The sequence below is a fragment of the Cheilinus undulatus genome, linkage group 12, assembly GCF_018320785.1.
Source record: "Cheilinus undulatus linkage group 12, ASM1832078v1, whole genome shotgun sequence".
Lineage (NCBI taxonomy): Eukaryota > Metazoa > Chordata > Actinopteri > Labriformes > Labridae > Cheilinus > Cheilinus undulatus.
Window position 1 is genome coordinate 36,930,036 of NC_054876.1, and position 18,176 is coordinate 36,948,211.

Genomic DNA, 18,176 nt, shown 5'->3' on the forward strand with positions numbered 1-18,176 from the left:
CTTTATAAAGAACCAATGGTCTGAATTCAAAGATAAGAAAAAGGCAGGTAAGGATAAATGACTTACCTGCTCGTGGCTGATCCAGGCTCTGGTTGTCTGGCTTCTCCTGCATTAGCCTGCGAGTCCATCGCAGCGTCCCATCATTAACGCCTGGCTGAAACCCAGAAGACTTTGCCTCTGTAATGAATAACAACAGAGTCAGTTTGGAGTAAAACTAGCCAGATCTACCTCAGGTATCTCTGAAACAGAACTAAACCTTGGCAGTGACTCTACTACTTTCACATAGTTTTAGTTGAAAATGTGATTATTTCTATTGGATCAGGCTTAAAGAAGAACATTTTTGGGTTAAACTGACAGTCAATCTGTAACATATTTCCAGTTATTCTCAATTTTCAAGCACATTCCCAAAATGCTACAAACAACATTGACTACAAAAACTCAAATTTTAGCATGCCTAAATGTGAAGTCAATTTCTACTGTTTATGTTCAATTTCTAGTATTTTTTAACGATTAAACTTCAGTGTCTTGAAATAAGAGATGGACAAACAATGTTACTATGTTCAGCTGATTTCAGGGCCAGCAGAATTGTAAGACATGTTTGCAAGTTCAACAGTTAAGTGGTTTTCAAACTAACACATACAGTTGAAACCAGAAGTTTACATACACTATATAAAAAGGCACATGAACTTTTTTTCTCATTGTCTAACATTAAATCCGATTAAACTTTTCCTGTTTTTGGTCAATTAGGATTACCAAAATTATTTCTACTTGCTAAATGCCAGAATAATGAGAAAATGATTTCTTTTAGACAATTTTTTATTACTATCTTCAAAATCAGAAGTTTACATACACTAAGATTACTATGCCTTTAAACAATTTGGGAAAGCCCAGATGATGATGTCATGTCTTTGGAAGCCTCTGATAGGTTTGTTGACAACATTTGAGTTAATTAGAGGCACACCTGTGGATGCATTTTAAGGCACACCTGAAACACACTGCTTCTTTGTGTAACATCATGGGAAAATCAAAAGAAATCAGCCAAGATATCAGGAAGAGAATTGTGGACTTGCACAAGTCTGGTTCATCCTTGGGTGCAATTTCCAGATGCCTGAAGGTGCCACGTTCATCTGTTCAAACAATTATACGCAAGTATAAACACCATGGGAATGTCCAGCCATCATACCGCTCAGGAAGGAGACGGGTTCTGTGTCCCAGAGATGAATGTGCTTTGGTCCGAAAGGTGCATCTCAACCCAGGAACAAAAGCAAAAGACCTTGTGAAGATGCTGGCTGAAGCTGGTAAGAGTGTGTCATTATCAACAGTCAAACAAGTCCTGTACCGACATGGGCTGAAAGGCCACTCTCCCAGGAAGAAGCCATTACTCCAAAAGAAACATAAAAAAGCCAGGTTACAGTTTGCAAATGCACACAGGGACAAAGACCTTAATTTTGGAGACATGTTCTGTGGTCTGACGAAACTAAAATTGAACTTTTTGGCCATAATGACCATCGTTACATTTGGAGAAAAAAGGGGGAAGCTTGCAAGCCTGAGAACACCATCCCAACTGTGAAACATGGGGGTGGCAGCATCATGTTGTGGGGTTGTTTTGCTGTAGGAGGGACTGGTGCACTTCACAAAATAGATGGCATCATGAGGAAAGAATATTATGTGGAAATACTGAAGCAACATCTCAAGACATCAGCCAGGAAGTTAAAGCTTGGGCGCAAATGGGTTTTCCAAATAGACAATGACCCTAAGCATACTGCCAAACTGGTTACAAAGTGGCTTAAGGAAAACAAAGTCAATGTTTTGGAGTGGCCATCACAAAGCCCTGATCTCAATCCCATTGAAAATTTATGGGCAGAGCTGAAAAGGCATGTGCGAGCAAGGCGGCCTACAAACTTGGCTCAGTTACACCAGTTCTGCCAGGAGGAATGCGCCAAAATTCCTGTAAACTATTGTGAGAAGCTTGTGGAAGCATATCCAAAACGTTTGACCCATCTCATACAGTTTAAAGGCAATGCTACCAAATACTAATGAAACGTATGTAAACTTCTGACTCTCAAGAAAATAATAAAAAATTGTCTAAAAAATGATCTCTCTCATTATTCTGGCATTTAGCAAATAGAAATAATTTTGGTAATCCTAATTGACCAAAACCAGGAAAAGTTTAATCTAATTTAAGGTTAGACAGTGAGAAAAAAAAAAGTTTATGTGCCTTTTTATATAGTGTATGTAAACTTCTGGTTTCAACTGTAGCCTACTGCATGTACATATTAGTGGTGGGAGAAAAAAATCGATTACAGCATAATATATTTAGCGTGGTGATTTTGTATCGATTCTTGTCTGCCAAGTATGGATTTTTCAAAAAAACTGCCAATATGAACCAAAGTCTATGACACTGGAAAAATATAATCAGTTGTGTACATGGGTAGTGCTCAAGACCGTACGGCTATCTGCACACCCATAATAGGGTATAGTCTTTATTATAATATTTATGATTAACACTGGTCTATTATAATAGGGTATAGTCTTTATTATAATATTTATGATTAACACTGCTCTATTATAATAGGGTATAGTCTTTATTATAATATTTATGATTAACACTGCTCTATTATAATAGGGTATTGTCTTTATTATAATATTTATGATTAACACTGCTCTATTATAATAGAGTATAGTCTTTATTATAATATTTATGATTAACACTGCTCTATTATAATACGGTATTGTCTTTATTATAATATCTATGATTAACACTGCTCTATTACAATAGGGTATTGTCTTTATTATAATATTTATGATTAACACTGCTCTATTATAATAGGGTATAGTCTTTATTATAATATTTATGATTAACACTGCTCTATTATAATAGGGTATAGTCTTTATTATAATATTTATGATTAACACTGCTCTATTATAATACGGTATTGTCTTTATTGTAATATTTATGATTAACACTGCTCTATTATAATAGGGTATTGTCTTTATTATAATATTTATGATTAACACTGCTCTATTATAATAGGGTATTGTCTTTATTGTAATATTTATGATTAACACTGCTCTATTATAATAGGGTATTGTCTTTATTATAATATTTATGATTAACACTGCTCTATTATAATAGGGTATTGTCTTTATTATAATATTTATGATTAACACTGCTCTATTATAATAGGGTATTGTCTTTATTATAATATTTATGATTAACACTGCTCTATTATAATAGGGTATTGTCTTTATTATAATATTTATGGTTAACACTGGTCTATTATAATAGGGCCAAACAAAAAGTACGGTCTAGACCTGCCCTCTTTCTAAAGTGTCTTTGTAACTTCAATTATGAATTGGCGGCCATGTAGAGACATGCTGCTTAGCTCTGCTGCTCACTTCTTTTCTTTTTAAATGAGGACTCTCCTTTAAAAAACTGTTTTTGTTTTATAAATTTATATCCTGTAATGTGGGATAAAAAGCTATTTAAAAATGCCTTTGGGGTTCAAACTGCAAGCAATCCCAGAACGCTTTGCGAGTAGCTTGTATTTGACTGCTGTTGTGATGGAGACCCCCTGGCAGCTGAATTTACAGACTGTGTGTTCAGCTGTTTATGAGGGCCAAAGGTTATGTCTAAAAAAAGTATTCTTTTCTCACCATTATTAAACTAAAAACTATTTAAATCATCAAATGTAAAAAAATTAAGATTAAACTGTGGTTTTAATCTACATTTTTGTTGCCACAAGGACTTAAAACACCACCTGCTAAACCTTTTTTGTCATTTAATTCTTTGTTAAACAGCTGATCTACATATGCCTGCAGTCAGAGGAAACAAGAAATACAGTTTTCATACTTTAACCAAAATAACCCATTTCTGATTTGAGTCTGGGTTTCATATAACAAAATGTTCATTTGTCCTTAAAATATCCTCCCAGCATTGTTGCCACATTTTTCCCATGCAGTAATTGTCTCCAGAGTTATTCTTGACCCAGCAGACTGTGGCTTCATGTTTCTGGCTCTGAGAGATAGCCGTTTGTGCAGTAATATGGTCCATGCAGCCATCAGCTGTCCAGGGCCATCGGCTCACACATCTTTATGGTGTTTATGTCAGCTCTAGATTTCATTCCTAGATAGCTAATCTCTGCACGGGTATCACTTTTTACAGCTTTACTACAGCATGCAGCTGAGGAAAACTCCCCACAGATAGATCTGTCTCATCATCTCTGTGACAGGAGGAAAGAAATTCAGATAACTTCAACCGCCCACTGAGATCTTCACACCAAGTGCGAGGAAGATAGTGAGGCGGTTATTACGCTTTGTACTTCACACCGTCCTTTTATTTAAGAGGCAGCTTGGTGTCTGATGCATTTGGTGATTGCCAGGCGCTGTAGTGTCCCTTTGTACCTTACAGCTCAATGAGCTCATTTCACGAGGGCGGCGGTTCGTGGCTGAGAGGAGACGTGAAGGCTTTCATGTCGAGGCATCAAGAGGAGCTCCACTCATTGGAAATTCAAAAGGGTTTCAGAACAGACGCCTCTGTGCCAGTTTCACACCTACAACTGGGGGCAGGCTCCAGTATACAAACCACGTCAGGTCACATTCAAAAAGGAGAAATGAATTATACTGTCTTAGATTCAGCTTTAGGACCATGATTGTTTTACAATGAGAAATGTTTTTGGACTTAATGGTAACTAGATTATTGCTGACAGCAATTAACCATTGGAGTCATGCACTACAAATTGGTTGTAGTCCAGACCACCTACACCAAAATTAGTCACAACCAAGACCAGAGTGAATCAAGACCAAACTAAAACCAAGACTTGTGTGAGACAGAGTCAAGACCAGAACTAAACAAGTGACACACTAAATAAGAACCACAGACTGTAAAATGCTGGACAAAGCCTGAATGACGTTGGCCGTTTGGTCAATGAAGGAGGCTCAGAGACACTTTTGGTCAGCAGAGAAACAGACAAAGAGGTGGAGCAGAGGCAGGCTTTAGGCCTCCTGACAAATACCCGCATCATGCTAGTTTGGAGTCGTATCAGCCATGCCTGTAACGCATAACTCATATTCTTCTTAGTCAGTCATCGAAGTTTCAATTTATGTATTCAAGTCTCAAGGTAGCAGTTCAGTGGTATCTCAAAGGTCTTGCCATTAAAAAGTCCTCAGAATGATGATGAGACCAAGACTGAACTGCAGTAGTTCAACATTTCAAGAGAATATTTTCTTATAAATGGTTTCAACATGAAACAAGAAGGCACCTAATCTAAATATGGCTTCAAGGATGATCTGTTAGACTTTCTCATTCAAGACAAACTATATAAACATGGACATAGTTTCATCAGCACCCGCTGTTGTTTTGAACCCCAAAACAGATGAGTTATCAAAAATCTCAGCACGTGTACTTTTACTGATACAGAAATGACCATGAGACCAAAACTGTTTAGTGTACTAGGTTGTAGTCCTGTTTGTATTTTACATTAAAAATAGTATTTGATATGACCGTAGATGAGTGGTTTACATGTTCTTTTACCATTAAAGCATCCAAAATGTTCTCACGGTACGTGGTATTCAACCCTCTGAGCCCTAAGTTATTTTTTAACTTGTGTCTTGTCTGGATTTTTTGTCTTAAAAAGCTTGTGAAGCATCAAGTACCTACGAATTATAGTTAAAAAGTTTTTAACTTGACAACAACACCGTCCTCAGAAGGTTAATATATAGGTGTTTAAAAACCGTATTATACCAGCAGCAGGTTAGACCAAGTACTTGCCAGCATGCGTTCCCAGGCACAGCCAGCTCTGTGTTCCTCAACTGGAGTTTCATTCAATCCTATGATAACATGCTTAGAGTGTTAAAGGTTGTATATTTTATCTCTGTAAGACAAGTTTATATTGGTCTCAGAGGTCTCCAAAATATGCCTGGGAAGTTTGTTGCTGAAAAACACTCCACTATTAGATTTTTTAATGTCTGAAAACCTCTGTTTTAGCCCTGCTCAGAATGAGCTGTTTCTGTGTCTGTGGTTTTAAATGTTAATGAGCTGTCAATCTCTGCCCATGACCACGCCGTTCTCAGGAAATGGGTGTGGTTTGATGGATGTGGCTTTCCTGATCCTCCTCTCAGCTGGCAATTGAGAGGAAGTTCAGGAGAGGAGGGCGGAACTTTCTTCCAAGTGGGGAGGGCCAACCAAACCCGAGGGGTGGTACTAACTCCCCACACGACATCATGAAGGGAAAATCTGAGAATGGCTTCTTTCAGCACACATTTTCTGAAAGGTGAAGAAAGGGAGGGGATTATTCTGATTTATGGGGGGATTGTGGACAGGCTAGGGGCATGTTTTTTTTTGCTTGAAAAGCCTGGAAAATTGAATTCTGCATAATATGTAAATTTAAAGTTTATTACAGGACCGCTCTAACCCTTACCCTATGGTTAAAGCTTCATGGGGACTGGTCTTTGTCTGGATTGCTGTCCTTGTCCCAGTATACATGAACAGTAGGAGAATTAATTTAATGACATGAGCATGTCTGCCTCTACAACAGTTGTATGTGAAATGGTGAAAACACGGCTCAACTTTACAGCCATGTGCACTCTGTATGTACCCTCTGCTTTACTTTTGGTTCAAATGACAAGAGCACCAGACCTCTCGCTTAAGGTGATGACCAAAGGTGGATGTCAACGCATCTCCTCCTATGCTTAGCATTTATGCTGTTGGACTTCGAGGTCCAAGCCCAGCACAGAGACTGCGAAGCATGTGCAGAACACCTCATCCTATCTGGTCCGACGGAGCAGTATATATGCAAGAGAAAACTGATCTCCAACCGTATTATCTAGTAACTTAATCTGTTCAAGAAATTCAATTTAGTAGGACTTCAGTCAGACTACCATGTTTACATGCACTTTAAAAGTCCAGTTTTACTCGGACTAACAACAATTCTACTTTCGTCTGTCATCTCACGTTTGTAGTTTGTTCATGCACTTATCATGACAACATAACATGTTTGCCGTCAGGCTCCGACTTCATCCCTCCTCACAGATTTACTTTACATGCAGAATTTGAGGAGTGGTGAGATAACATCTTAAACCCCCAGTTGGAGCCAACAGGTGGATGCTGGGGTGGAGGTGGGTTGAAAGAGAGACCACAGTGCTGATCAAGAGCGTGCCATTACAAGAGTGAGTCACTGATAAGGATGTGCATGGTGAAACACTTAAATTCATAAATCAAATTAGCCAGTGTGAAATCAACGACTCAGTTTAACTAATTACCTCTATGTTTTTAGGCTTGAAACCCAGGTCTATAAAGCTTTTTTAAACTGAAATTAACCTCCTGCCTCTAGAGGCTGCTGTAGCTTCAGTTGATGGTTGCTGCCTTCCTGTCTGACCTAGCAGTTAGCATGTGGTAGGAAAAGCGTGGTATGACAGTGTTTTTAGTAATAAAAGGAAACAAAGTGGTACGTAGGCTATCAAGGGTTACACTCACGTGTACCTACTCAACCAACGTAAAAAGACCACATATGATATTAACATTAATCTGCAAAGAGGAAAAAAGGTTAGCAAAGCTAGCTGCTAATGTTAGCCACACTGTAGTGAGTATACCAGGCTCTGAACACACTTGCTAACACAATTACCCTGTGATGACTTTGACTGCTGTCTAAGTATTTTTTCCTATTTAGACTAGTCAGTTAAATGCAATTTAAATGACCGCTTAGTCAAATGGGGAAAAAGACACCTGGGAACATCCCTAGTCTGTGTTTTCTTCTAGTAGCCTGTTTGGTTCTGCTCCTGCCTACACTGAATTCTGACTCTCCAACAAACTTCTCAGCTAGAGGGCCTAATTGACATTTGACTGGTTTAGTCTTTTTGTTGTCATGCAAAATTTTAAGCTGTGTATCAATAAAAAAGATTGGTAATCTTTACAATAATGAGCTTTAATGAGGCAAAGAGAGCAAAGCTGTGTTCATCCTGACATTTGAAGACAAAGTTGCTTATAAATCTAGTGATCCGTTGTGTTTAAACTAATTTAACAGTTAGAGTGACTGTTCCTCTGGATAAGTCCGTCTGCTACAGGCCTTAAATGTAAACATAGAGGAAATGGGTTACAGAAGGATCAGTAATGACAGCAGATGAAACATGAGAGGTAGTGTTTGTATGAAAATAGTTTAATCCTGCTGCCACATTCCTCCACATAAACATTCTGGATGAGTGCAAACGGGGGTAAATACTATAATTTATAATTTCTCTCTGTCTCTCTCAGTGCAAACTTTGGGACCCCTCTGTACTGACGGCTTTTTGGGATATTGTCATGATTACACGTGAAGTCAAAATCCCATGAGTAATCGTGTTTCAATAAACACTTTGAACAAACACCAAATGATCTCCCTTCTTTGTATTTTTACAGTTACAAATGGCATTTGAAAAAACAGTAAAGCCCAACCCTGTGATAAAGATTTGTTCCCTTCAGGAAAGTCAAACCACTGTTGCCTCAGTTGTAGCAGAAACAAGACATTTGATCCCGTCAATCACACATCGACTGGACAGACCGGCTTCCTGTGGTCTTACCCCAAACAGGTTCACTGCCTCCACAGCCAGACTGCAGGCAGTACTGTCTGACTATAAAAAAATCCTCTACGGTGGCTATGCAGGCAAACAGAGCTGCAGCGGAAACCTGGATATTTTACATTCAAGACATTATGAGAGCGACTTCATACCGCTTAAACTATCTGAGCGCCATTACCACTAAGGGACTAGTGCAGTCCAATGACATGGAGACAAATCATACAGTAGTCAATCTGCAGAGAACGGAGCTAATTAATGTTTTATCAGATCTTAAATGGGATTGAAAGATTTTGTCATGATCTCAAGTTTTCTATCCTGAAGATCTGAAACATTTCAAACTTTTAATACTGACTGATGTGTGATTAGATAACCATTTCTGCTGCTATAAGAAGTCAATGAGGATGAAACAGTTGATATTCATCTCTAACCACCTTTTGGTTTCAATACACATGTGACTTCCCCTTTTTTTAGGAAAAGACAACTTTGCCTTTATGCAAATTCAAATACAAACATAGAAACCACAATGACGTATGGCAGTGGTTCTTAATAGTGTGTTGAGGCTTTTGGACAATTCTACAGGGAATTTATAATACTATAACCATACTATATTACAACAGCAACTACAGAGACAAACATGTTTTAAAAAAGCTGTTTTACAAGGGTATGGTGTCCCTTGATCCTCTATGTGCCATGGGAACAAGTTTGAAAACCACTGGTGTATGGTATGGAACTTAATTACAGTCCCCTCCAAAAGTATTGGAACGGTGGGCCCAATTCCTTTATTTTTGCTGTAGACTAAAAACATTTGGGTTTGACGTACTGGCTATGGCCAATGTTTGTGAAATGGCTCTGATGGATTTACCATCTTCTCTCAGCTTCACAGTTGCTTGTTTTTCACCCATAGACAGCTCTCTGGTTTTCATGTTGGTTACACCTCTCAACTATAAATGCAGTCTCCAAAGGCAAAACCCAAATCTGAAACTGAGTGTAGACATTCAGCGCTATATATCGTTTGAATCATCAACCATATACAGCAAAAATAAAGGAATCGGGCCCACAGTTCCAATACTTTTGGAGGGGACTGTATTTCACATTTATCTGGGAAAAGCTCCCGTAGAAATTGTCTGGGAAGGGTAGGACTTTCGATTCTCAGAAGGTGATTGGAGGAATGTTCCGTCTGTCACATTCGTGACGGGAAAATCAGGGCGACAAGACAAAATAAGCCTTTGCATATTTGCTTCTCCTAAGCAGACAGGTTACTGCTGCTGTAGTTATGCATGGTGGAGCTCTTAGGTGAATAAATTGATTCCAAAGCCAGTCAGGAGACGTGCAAGAATATCTCCTCTGCCAAGACAAGCTTCCGGTGTGACTCTTCGTTCTTGTTTAAAAGGAAAAGGTTGTCCATTTCTGATTGAACTGATGCTCTCCTACAGCTACATCTGAGCTAAAAGCTACCACAGCAGCAGGATACACAATCAGACCTCACCTGTAATGATTGCATACCCATGCTGAAGCGGTGTGGCTCTTCTCTTTTGTTTTAATAAAGAAATGCCCAGTTCTGACAAAACCACCACTGTGGCAAAGTCTGAGCTAATCACTCCATCCATCCATCCATCAATCCTTTTTCTATGTTGCTTATAAAGTGGGGGTCGTGAGAGGCAGGGTACGCACGAACTGGTCGTCAGTCAATCACAGGGCTAACATATAGATACAGACAACCAGGCATGGCACCTAGATGGATTTGCCTGATGACAGTGGAGTCTGGCCAATTCATCTGCTTTGCAAGGTTAGCCACATGTGGCCCCTGGGCCGCCAGCTGTCCACCACTGGTCTACAGGGCTGACAGTGGCAGATACTGATGTTAAACTGAGAATCAGTGCATTCCTATTATTCCCACAGAAAAATTGTGGTCCTGCAAATGTAAGCAGAACAAAAAATAAATGAGATACAGCAACAGAACAGCAGCGATCAGTAAGAGTTAATCAATGGACTGTTAAAAGAATACAAATTAAGAATTCTGGCTTTAAAATTTAATGTAAAAAATGAAAATACATGTAACACTTGAGATGCCAATTTAAGAAATGTAGATATTTTAGTGGGAAAATTCTGCATATTGCACCTTTAACAAGTTTCTTTAAAAGTTTAATTGCCCAACATTGTTGCCTAAGCTATATATTCAAAACAGATTTTTTTTTGCCAACGATTTTCCAATGCACACAAATAACCCGGAGCAGGTGTCAAAGCAGATGAAGCATCTACTATCCTATTACCAAAACATCCTTTCATACCAAAATTTTGAAAAGTGATTCTGTCTAATCTGTCATCATGTGCTTTTAAACATACGTGACAAGGAACACATGCACAGATCTCATCTGTCAGTTCCTATCAATGCATGTCTTTATCTGCTTCTTCACAGAGAAATAAGCTATCTCTACTACTACAGAACTACTACAGTATAATTCAGTTGATCTATAAGTCAGCTGTCTTGTTATTTGTCAAGGTTTGTCATACATCTTCACTGTCATCAACAACACCTGTTTCCTCTGTGTATTTTTATTCTTTTTGCAACTTTTGCTAATTTTCTGATATCCAATTAAATGATTTTCCCCCCCGAAACAGAGCATTGATAGCCTACTGAGTGTTGGATCCACACATCCATAAAAGGCCCTTTATGCAGCGATCTCAGGATGATACAGTCTGTGTTCAAATGTTGTGACAGTAACCTGCCCGTTACAAACAGCAGACCTACATGCTTTGCTTTCTGTTTTAATGCGATTCAGTTAGAGCGGGCTTCTGTCTCCTCTTTTGGTCACTCGCACACTCAGAATTTAAAGGTGAAGTATAAATATTAATGATAAGGCTCATTCTCCAGGACACTCTGCACATAATATGAGGGTAAAACCTTTGATGTAATTCAAACTCTCCTGGCAGAACAATGTTCAGCCAGTCATATCATGAAAGCCCACAGATAGCAGAGGGAAAGCACGACTGGTGCTGAAGCAGCTGATAAGTGCGTGACAATGCGTGACCAATCTGACAGAGGTGGTGAGAAGATAATGAGCCAGAGGGATGGGATGGATGCTGCTGCTAGATGAGACATCACTTCATTTTCTTACATTTCATAAGACATTTTCCTTATTCTGGTATTTGATTGACACTTTATATTAATCTTATAGCACTAAGAGGTGAGGGTGCAGATGATTTGCAATAAACCCAGAGAATCCTTTTAAATGTAATACATTACATAACCTTTAATCATGGCAAAAATCATAGTCATGATCATTTTTGACTGATATTGACTAATCGTTGATCTAATCTGATCTGTACGTGGATCTCAAATGGTTGAATACATTTAAGTTGACTTGAAGAGCAGCTGCCACCACTGTATAATGACCCAAATCATAATGAGACTGCAGACCAACACGCCAAGGATCCATGGCTAAGTGATGAGAAGGAGGAGGATATTGATGATTTTGATTTGATTAATTGGTTATTTTTAAACTGTTAATGAACTTTATGGCAAAGGAAAAGGTTTACAGTTAAAGCCAAATGTTTAAAGTTTTAATATTTTCTGATTAATTATCCATCTGCTAAAAAGACAAAGAAATAAAGATTTTAACACACGCTACAATTCTGTACAGTTCTGCAGAAAAAAACTTTGACATATTTGGACATTTTTTTCAAACAACACTTTTAGAGGCTGTCTTTTAGGCGGCTTTATGCCCTATTCTCACTGGATTAATATTACCTTGGGACCTCTTGTAAATTGTAATAGCCGCATGGGATATTAGTGTTTTTAATGAATCTGCCATATCTGTATTTTGCAAAGTAAAAGATTCCAGGACAAATTGCCAACCATATTTCAGCACATACATAGGTCCATAGACAAAAATAATCCTGTGCGAATCAGCATCTTTGTTGTTTAGGGTGCTAATCATTTATTTTTACTGGCCATGAGGCTGATTAAGGGAGTTTTGACACATAAATAAGTTAACATTACTGCTTTCTGGGGAGCAGATGACCTATAGAGTTGAGTATCGTATGGGATTTTTCTGATACCAGTGATAAATCAATACTTTTACATGGTACAGGTGCCTGAATTGATCATTTTGAGGGGAAAAACGTGTGCTGAAAATCAGTGGGAGATGGAAAGCTGTCTGGGTAACATAAATTATTTGCAGAAATATCTTTAGACAAACATGGGGTAAAAAAGGAACCTGGGGTAACATAACACATAACGTATTTCTTGGCTTTCATTGGGTGGCAGGGTATCAGAATGAAGTATCCCTATCTGTGTTGTAATTCGGTGCTGAGGTATCAGATGTGTTAGTACTGGTACCATGTCGATTTCAATACTCATTCCTACTGCAGATACACACAGGTGACAGACAGTATGTATGGGATGCATGTCAAGTGCAAAATGCATTAATGATTGCATTTTTGTAAAGATAAAAATGCTTGTCCTGTGCAAAAGCACCACAACAATCACTGGCGTTAAGGTAGTTCACAAACTATCAGAGGTCCACAGGTTTTACTACTCCAGTGTCAATAGTGCTTAAGGTGTAAATGGGTGAAGCTATTTTGCACTGTTCAAGGTCAGAGCCTTAAAATTAGAGCAGTTCCATATGAGTGAGGTCAATTTACCTTTAAGGTGGACAAAAGTCTCTCTCTGTTATAATTAGCTCTCTTACTTTTAAACTAACGAGAATACGTGCCATGGCTCCCTCCGCTCCTCTAAGTGAGAGCAAAAGAAGGCAAAAATGTACAAATTGTACCTTTAAAAGATGAAAACGTGTTTGTTCAATCAGTATGAGTAAGCAGAGTGATTGGTGACTGAAGGTGGCTGTGGATCAAAGTCGGCTGTGTCTCAGCTGGCAGGTCGGGGGTTTAATCTCCACCTTCTGCAGTCACACACAGATGAGTCCCAAATTGCTCCCAGTGCTGGGTAAGTGCCATGTGTTTGTGTATGAATGTATATGAATGCAGTTAGCTAATACTAATGGACACTCTTAACAGCAGCCTTCACAGCAGTATGTGAATATAGAGTGATGTTCTGTGAATGGGTAAGACTGGCCCGTGGTGTAAAGAGGGGTTTGAGTAATAAGATGACTTTTTACGAATTAAAGGAAAAAAATGTGCCATCAAACAGCAAAATAAATGATCCTGTAATGATGGAAGTAAGATTGTGTGATTAGTTGTCTATGTTGAGACGTAGAGCTGTTTGGTAGGAGGGGCAGAGCACATGCTGTTTTGTAAAGGAAGGGAGGGTGAGCTCAGTTTATCATGCAGTAAAACCTTTGAACAAAACAAGCGTAACATGGCATGTGACACAATAATCATGGAATCTTAATTATCTTGTTTCCATAACAAAGAAAGATCGACATGGAAACTGAAACTTCTGCACCAAGTGTACTCAGGTGTCAATTTTTTGGACTGGGAAGAAATCTGGGAACCTATTTGGGCCAAAACATCCACAAATTAATCCTTAACATTCTCAGTATTATGGTGTTTCTTTTAAAAACACCACTGAAATATCCCTTGGATGCCTGTTGAACGTGGAATAACCTTCCACTGAACTTAACCGCAGTGATTGGATTTATACGTGCTGCACTTTGAATGTCTGCCTGCTTTATGTAATCAACAACCTGTCACCTCCCTGCAGTGTGAGCAGGAGGACAGAAGCTGGGAGATGGTGATCAGAATGAGGAACTTAGATCACAATATTCAGATCAGAGCTTCAGCTGCTCTGTATTCAGCACTGTGTGCTATTTCATAGACAAGATTCTGCCTGTACACACGGCACAGTATCATTCTTTTAACAAATACATTCCTCTTAAGATTAAATGGGATTATTTCTATTTCAGTTCTGCTGGAACCTTTTATATGTAAATGCAAAAACCTGTCTGAACCCTTTAAAAGCATATTCATATTTAGATCCATGATCAGAGGGAAGATCTTGGCTCCGATTAAGAATACTACAAGTTTTAAACACAGAGTATATGACTTTTTCAATGGCAAATATTTTGACTTTAGATATGTATAAGTTGTTTTAATGATCTTCATGATGTTGCAGTCATTTACAACACCTGCTACATTATCAGTGGTTCTCAAATGGTGGGTCCTGAAAGGGGTCTGGCTGCAGACTTTTTTTTTTATTCTTAAACAAAGTCTAACGGTTACATTCATTAAATAACCACACTGCAAACATTACAGACTAAGCAACATTTCATAAATAAAACAGAGGACTAAATTATGAATAGACCTGTTTTAGAAGTAGTGACACAAACAATGTAATCAACGTTACTACATAAGCCAATGTAGCAAATTAATTTTAGCAACGAGAGCTTTAGTAAATGTAGTTAAAGCTAACATAGCTACATTGTTGCTTTGTGAGCTTAGCTTTGGCTACATTAGCCACATAGCTCCATTATCCATAGCTAAGTTAGCTCTAGCAATGTGAGCTTTAGCAAATGTAGCCAAATGCCTACATGGCTCTATTGTTGCTTTGTGATGTTAGGTCCAGCTACATTAGCTGCATGGCTCTGTTATCTATAACTGAGGTTGCTTTAGCAATGTGACCCTAAAAAAAATGTAGCTAAAACTAACTTAGTTATGTAGATAACTTAGATACATAGCTTACGTAGCTGTATTTTGAGCTTCGCTTTACTTCCGTAGCTCAGTTATCTATGTATCTCATGTAGCTAATGGAGCTATGTAAGCTACACTGGCTCCTTTAGAATATCTTAATGGAAGAGCTTTATTCCTGTAAGTAGACTATTTACCTGGCTTCATTGAATGTTTTATAATCAGGTTTTGCAGGTCATGTTTCTAACTTTTAGGATCCTGACCCTAACCTTAAACCCTTAACGTGAGTTCAATCAGATTTTATTTTGAAAGTTTTATGTGTATTTCTGTTCTGAGATATACGGTGTCTCAGATGAACAGTCTGTGAAAGTGTCCATCAGAGTTGAACGGTCTGCAGTCAAACTGTCTTGTAAAAAGGAGTTGCAGAAATGTTATCAGTGTGTCACGGATTGGAAAAAAACTACGGCAAAAGTTTATGATGTACAGAAGCATGAGTGCTTTCCCCATAATATTGTGTAAATCATTTCTATTTTTCAAATGAAAAACAACCAAAACGTACATGTTATGGAGTCAAATAAAACGTATCCATGCATGTCCTCTCAGGGCTACCGTATGCTGACTTATTTTGTCCCATCTCTTTCTTTATTCATGCTCTGTTCCCTCAGAAACCTTTTCATTAGCAAAATAAGTGATGGAAATTTCAATTGGAAATCAAAGTCATGATTTCTCCTTAGGAAGTAGTGGTGGGTTCTGCGGCTAGATCAGCTGAGAATCACTGATTTAGATGGATCCAATGATCACAGAGGAGGTTTTTTCAGGTTAGTTAGAAAATGACACGCTCTAAATAAATTGATTTTTCATGATTTTTGAACCACACATATTTTTAGATACACTTTTGATCTTCTGTTCAGTGTCTCCTTTCTTTCTGTTTGTTATTTAGAGGGTGTAGCTGTATTTTTGTGTCTTTTAAATTAAATGTCAACATGTCAGTGTCTCCTCTGCTTGAAGACATTTCCACAAAGAATGCAAAACATGGCTGATGTAATATCTGAACCTCTCTACACCTGTCATTCTTAGATCTAATGATCAGAGGGGAGGTACATCAGATATTTGTTCTAAATTAAGAAAAAGAACCAATGCAGTTATTAAGCTATATTTTATTTTTGATCATCTTTATTCAACACTATCCATTATTTTAAAATATGAACCTCTTTATACCATATCGGTGTAGATCAATATTAAGAAGGGATATATATATATAACAGATTTTCGTAATATGTTTGGATTATAATTTATAAACTTCAGAAACTGCATGCTCTTATACCTACAATCATTTTTTTGCTTCTGCACCTTTCAATTAAGAATGCAAAACATGTTCATTGTAATGTCTTATCCCTTTTTATACTCTTTTAATATCCAGATCCAGTGATCAGAGGAGTTATATGGCAGATCTGAGTTCCAAAATAAGAAAAAAAAACACTACACTCTCTAAACTCCTGGAATATGCATCTTTTAAACTGTTTTGGATATCAATCAGACAGCTCTATCATTTTAATGTATTCTTAATTCTAAAAAGCAATTAAAACTTAAAACTGACGATAATGACTCCTGTTTTTAGCCTTTTCTTCTTTTTTTTATTATTTTGTTCCTTAGATGCAGCAGTGATTTATAGTTTCTCCAACATACTCATTATGATGTTTAAGGCTTTGTTTTAATAAATATGATTGGTATTCTATTCCCAGTGCCTATTTAATGTCAATAAGGCTATAATTGATGTACCTACACGCACGCGGGTGGGCAGGCGCGCGTAGCCTGCAATATCCAGCTATATTAAGGTCTCACCTGGTGCCTGGATGACCTGAGTGAGCCAAATGACAGCGAGCAGCCCGACTCCACAGCAGCAGAACCGCTGGAAGGGCCGCCGGTGCCTCGCTGCTGCCGCTCTCATTCCTCAGCCGGCCGCATGTCCACCGAAAAACATCTGTTGCTCTCTCTTCCTGACACTTGTTTCACACTTTGTCTCCCTGCTAGCAGCTCCGAGCAGACCCAAGCAGCGACAAAGCGACTTCTCTGCCAAGTTGTGTCAAAAAATCCCAGCAAGGAACAAGCCCAGTTTCTGTCCCCCCGGACTCAGAGCAGACGCGGCGCTGCTTCACTTCGACAAACCTCCGGCTCGTTCATAGCTAGAGGAGGCGCAAATACAGCTCTCTGCGTTCATGTGTACAGCCTGAAAGGTCGACAGCAGATCCCACAGTGAGCTGCAGCAACAGGAGGCGACATGCTCTGAGCTCTGTGTGCCTCCACTCTCTTTAGCTCTCTCTCTCTCTATTCACACGCTGATGTCCTTCGTTTGACCACCAGGCGGCGACAAACCTCACAGTGCGCTTTGAAAAGAACTAATGTGAAGTGTTGGACCTGTTCACTTTTTGCAGACTGAAAGGAAACCGTCTTGTGTTTAGCTGTGGTGGCCATTTCTTCAAAATCGTTTAATAACAGAGGACGAACGTGTTCTGGACGGCTCATTTAAAGGGTAGGCCTACAACGCACGCAGCAACATTGGCCTGTGTTCAGAGGCGTTTTCAGGATTAGACTCCTCCTATACAGCTAATTTCGTTTAGATTAAAAAAAAATCTACATGGGAATTTTGCATTAACAGCATAGTAGTCTAACTTGTAATTTGAGTTTTAGACCACTAAATATTTTGCAAGAAATTCATTACAAAAACCCTACATTTCTGTATTTTTGAAGTTGGATTATATAAGGTACTTGGTGATAGTGCCATTGGCCTCCAGTGATTTCAGTGTACATTGCTCCTCAAACAGGATGCATTTGGAGCAGCTAGGCATACAGTGCATAGACAGGTACATGATTTGTGAGTTTAAGGTAAAATGTGCCAAAAACATCATCAGAGGAAATAAAAGATCTACAACTAGTTATTTCAATTTTCCACTTCAATAACTGACACAATATTTTCATAAGTAAACATATCATACCAACTGTAGCTTATCTTATTATCAGCCATTAGATAAATGAAGCAACAA

General features: G+C 38.4%; 1 protein-coding gene across 2 annotated transcripts in view; it reads right to left on the reverse strand.

Moving 5' to 3' along the window:
- LOC121518633 (sodium/potassium/calcium exchanger 3-like) overlaps positions 1-18,176 on the reverse strand; it is a 54,859-nt gene that overhangs the window by 35,709 nt on the left and 974 nt on the right. Inside the window, exons 1-2 of one of the 2 annotated variants that reach the window (XM_041801076.1) lie at positions 16,978-17,422; positions 67-177 (exon numbers count right to left, since the gene is read on the reverse strand). In XM_041801076.1, the coding sequence (XP_041657010.1) occupies positions 67-177; positions 16,978-17,083 (217 nt within the window). In that variant the 5' untranslated portion in view covers positions 17,084-17,422. Of the gene's footprint in view, positions 1-66; positions 178-16,977; positions 17,423-18,176 lie in introns of those variants that run through there. The other variant, XM_041801077.1, reaches the window with a different exon arrangement.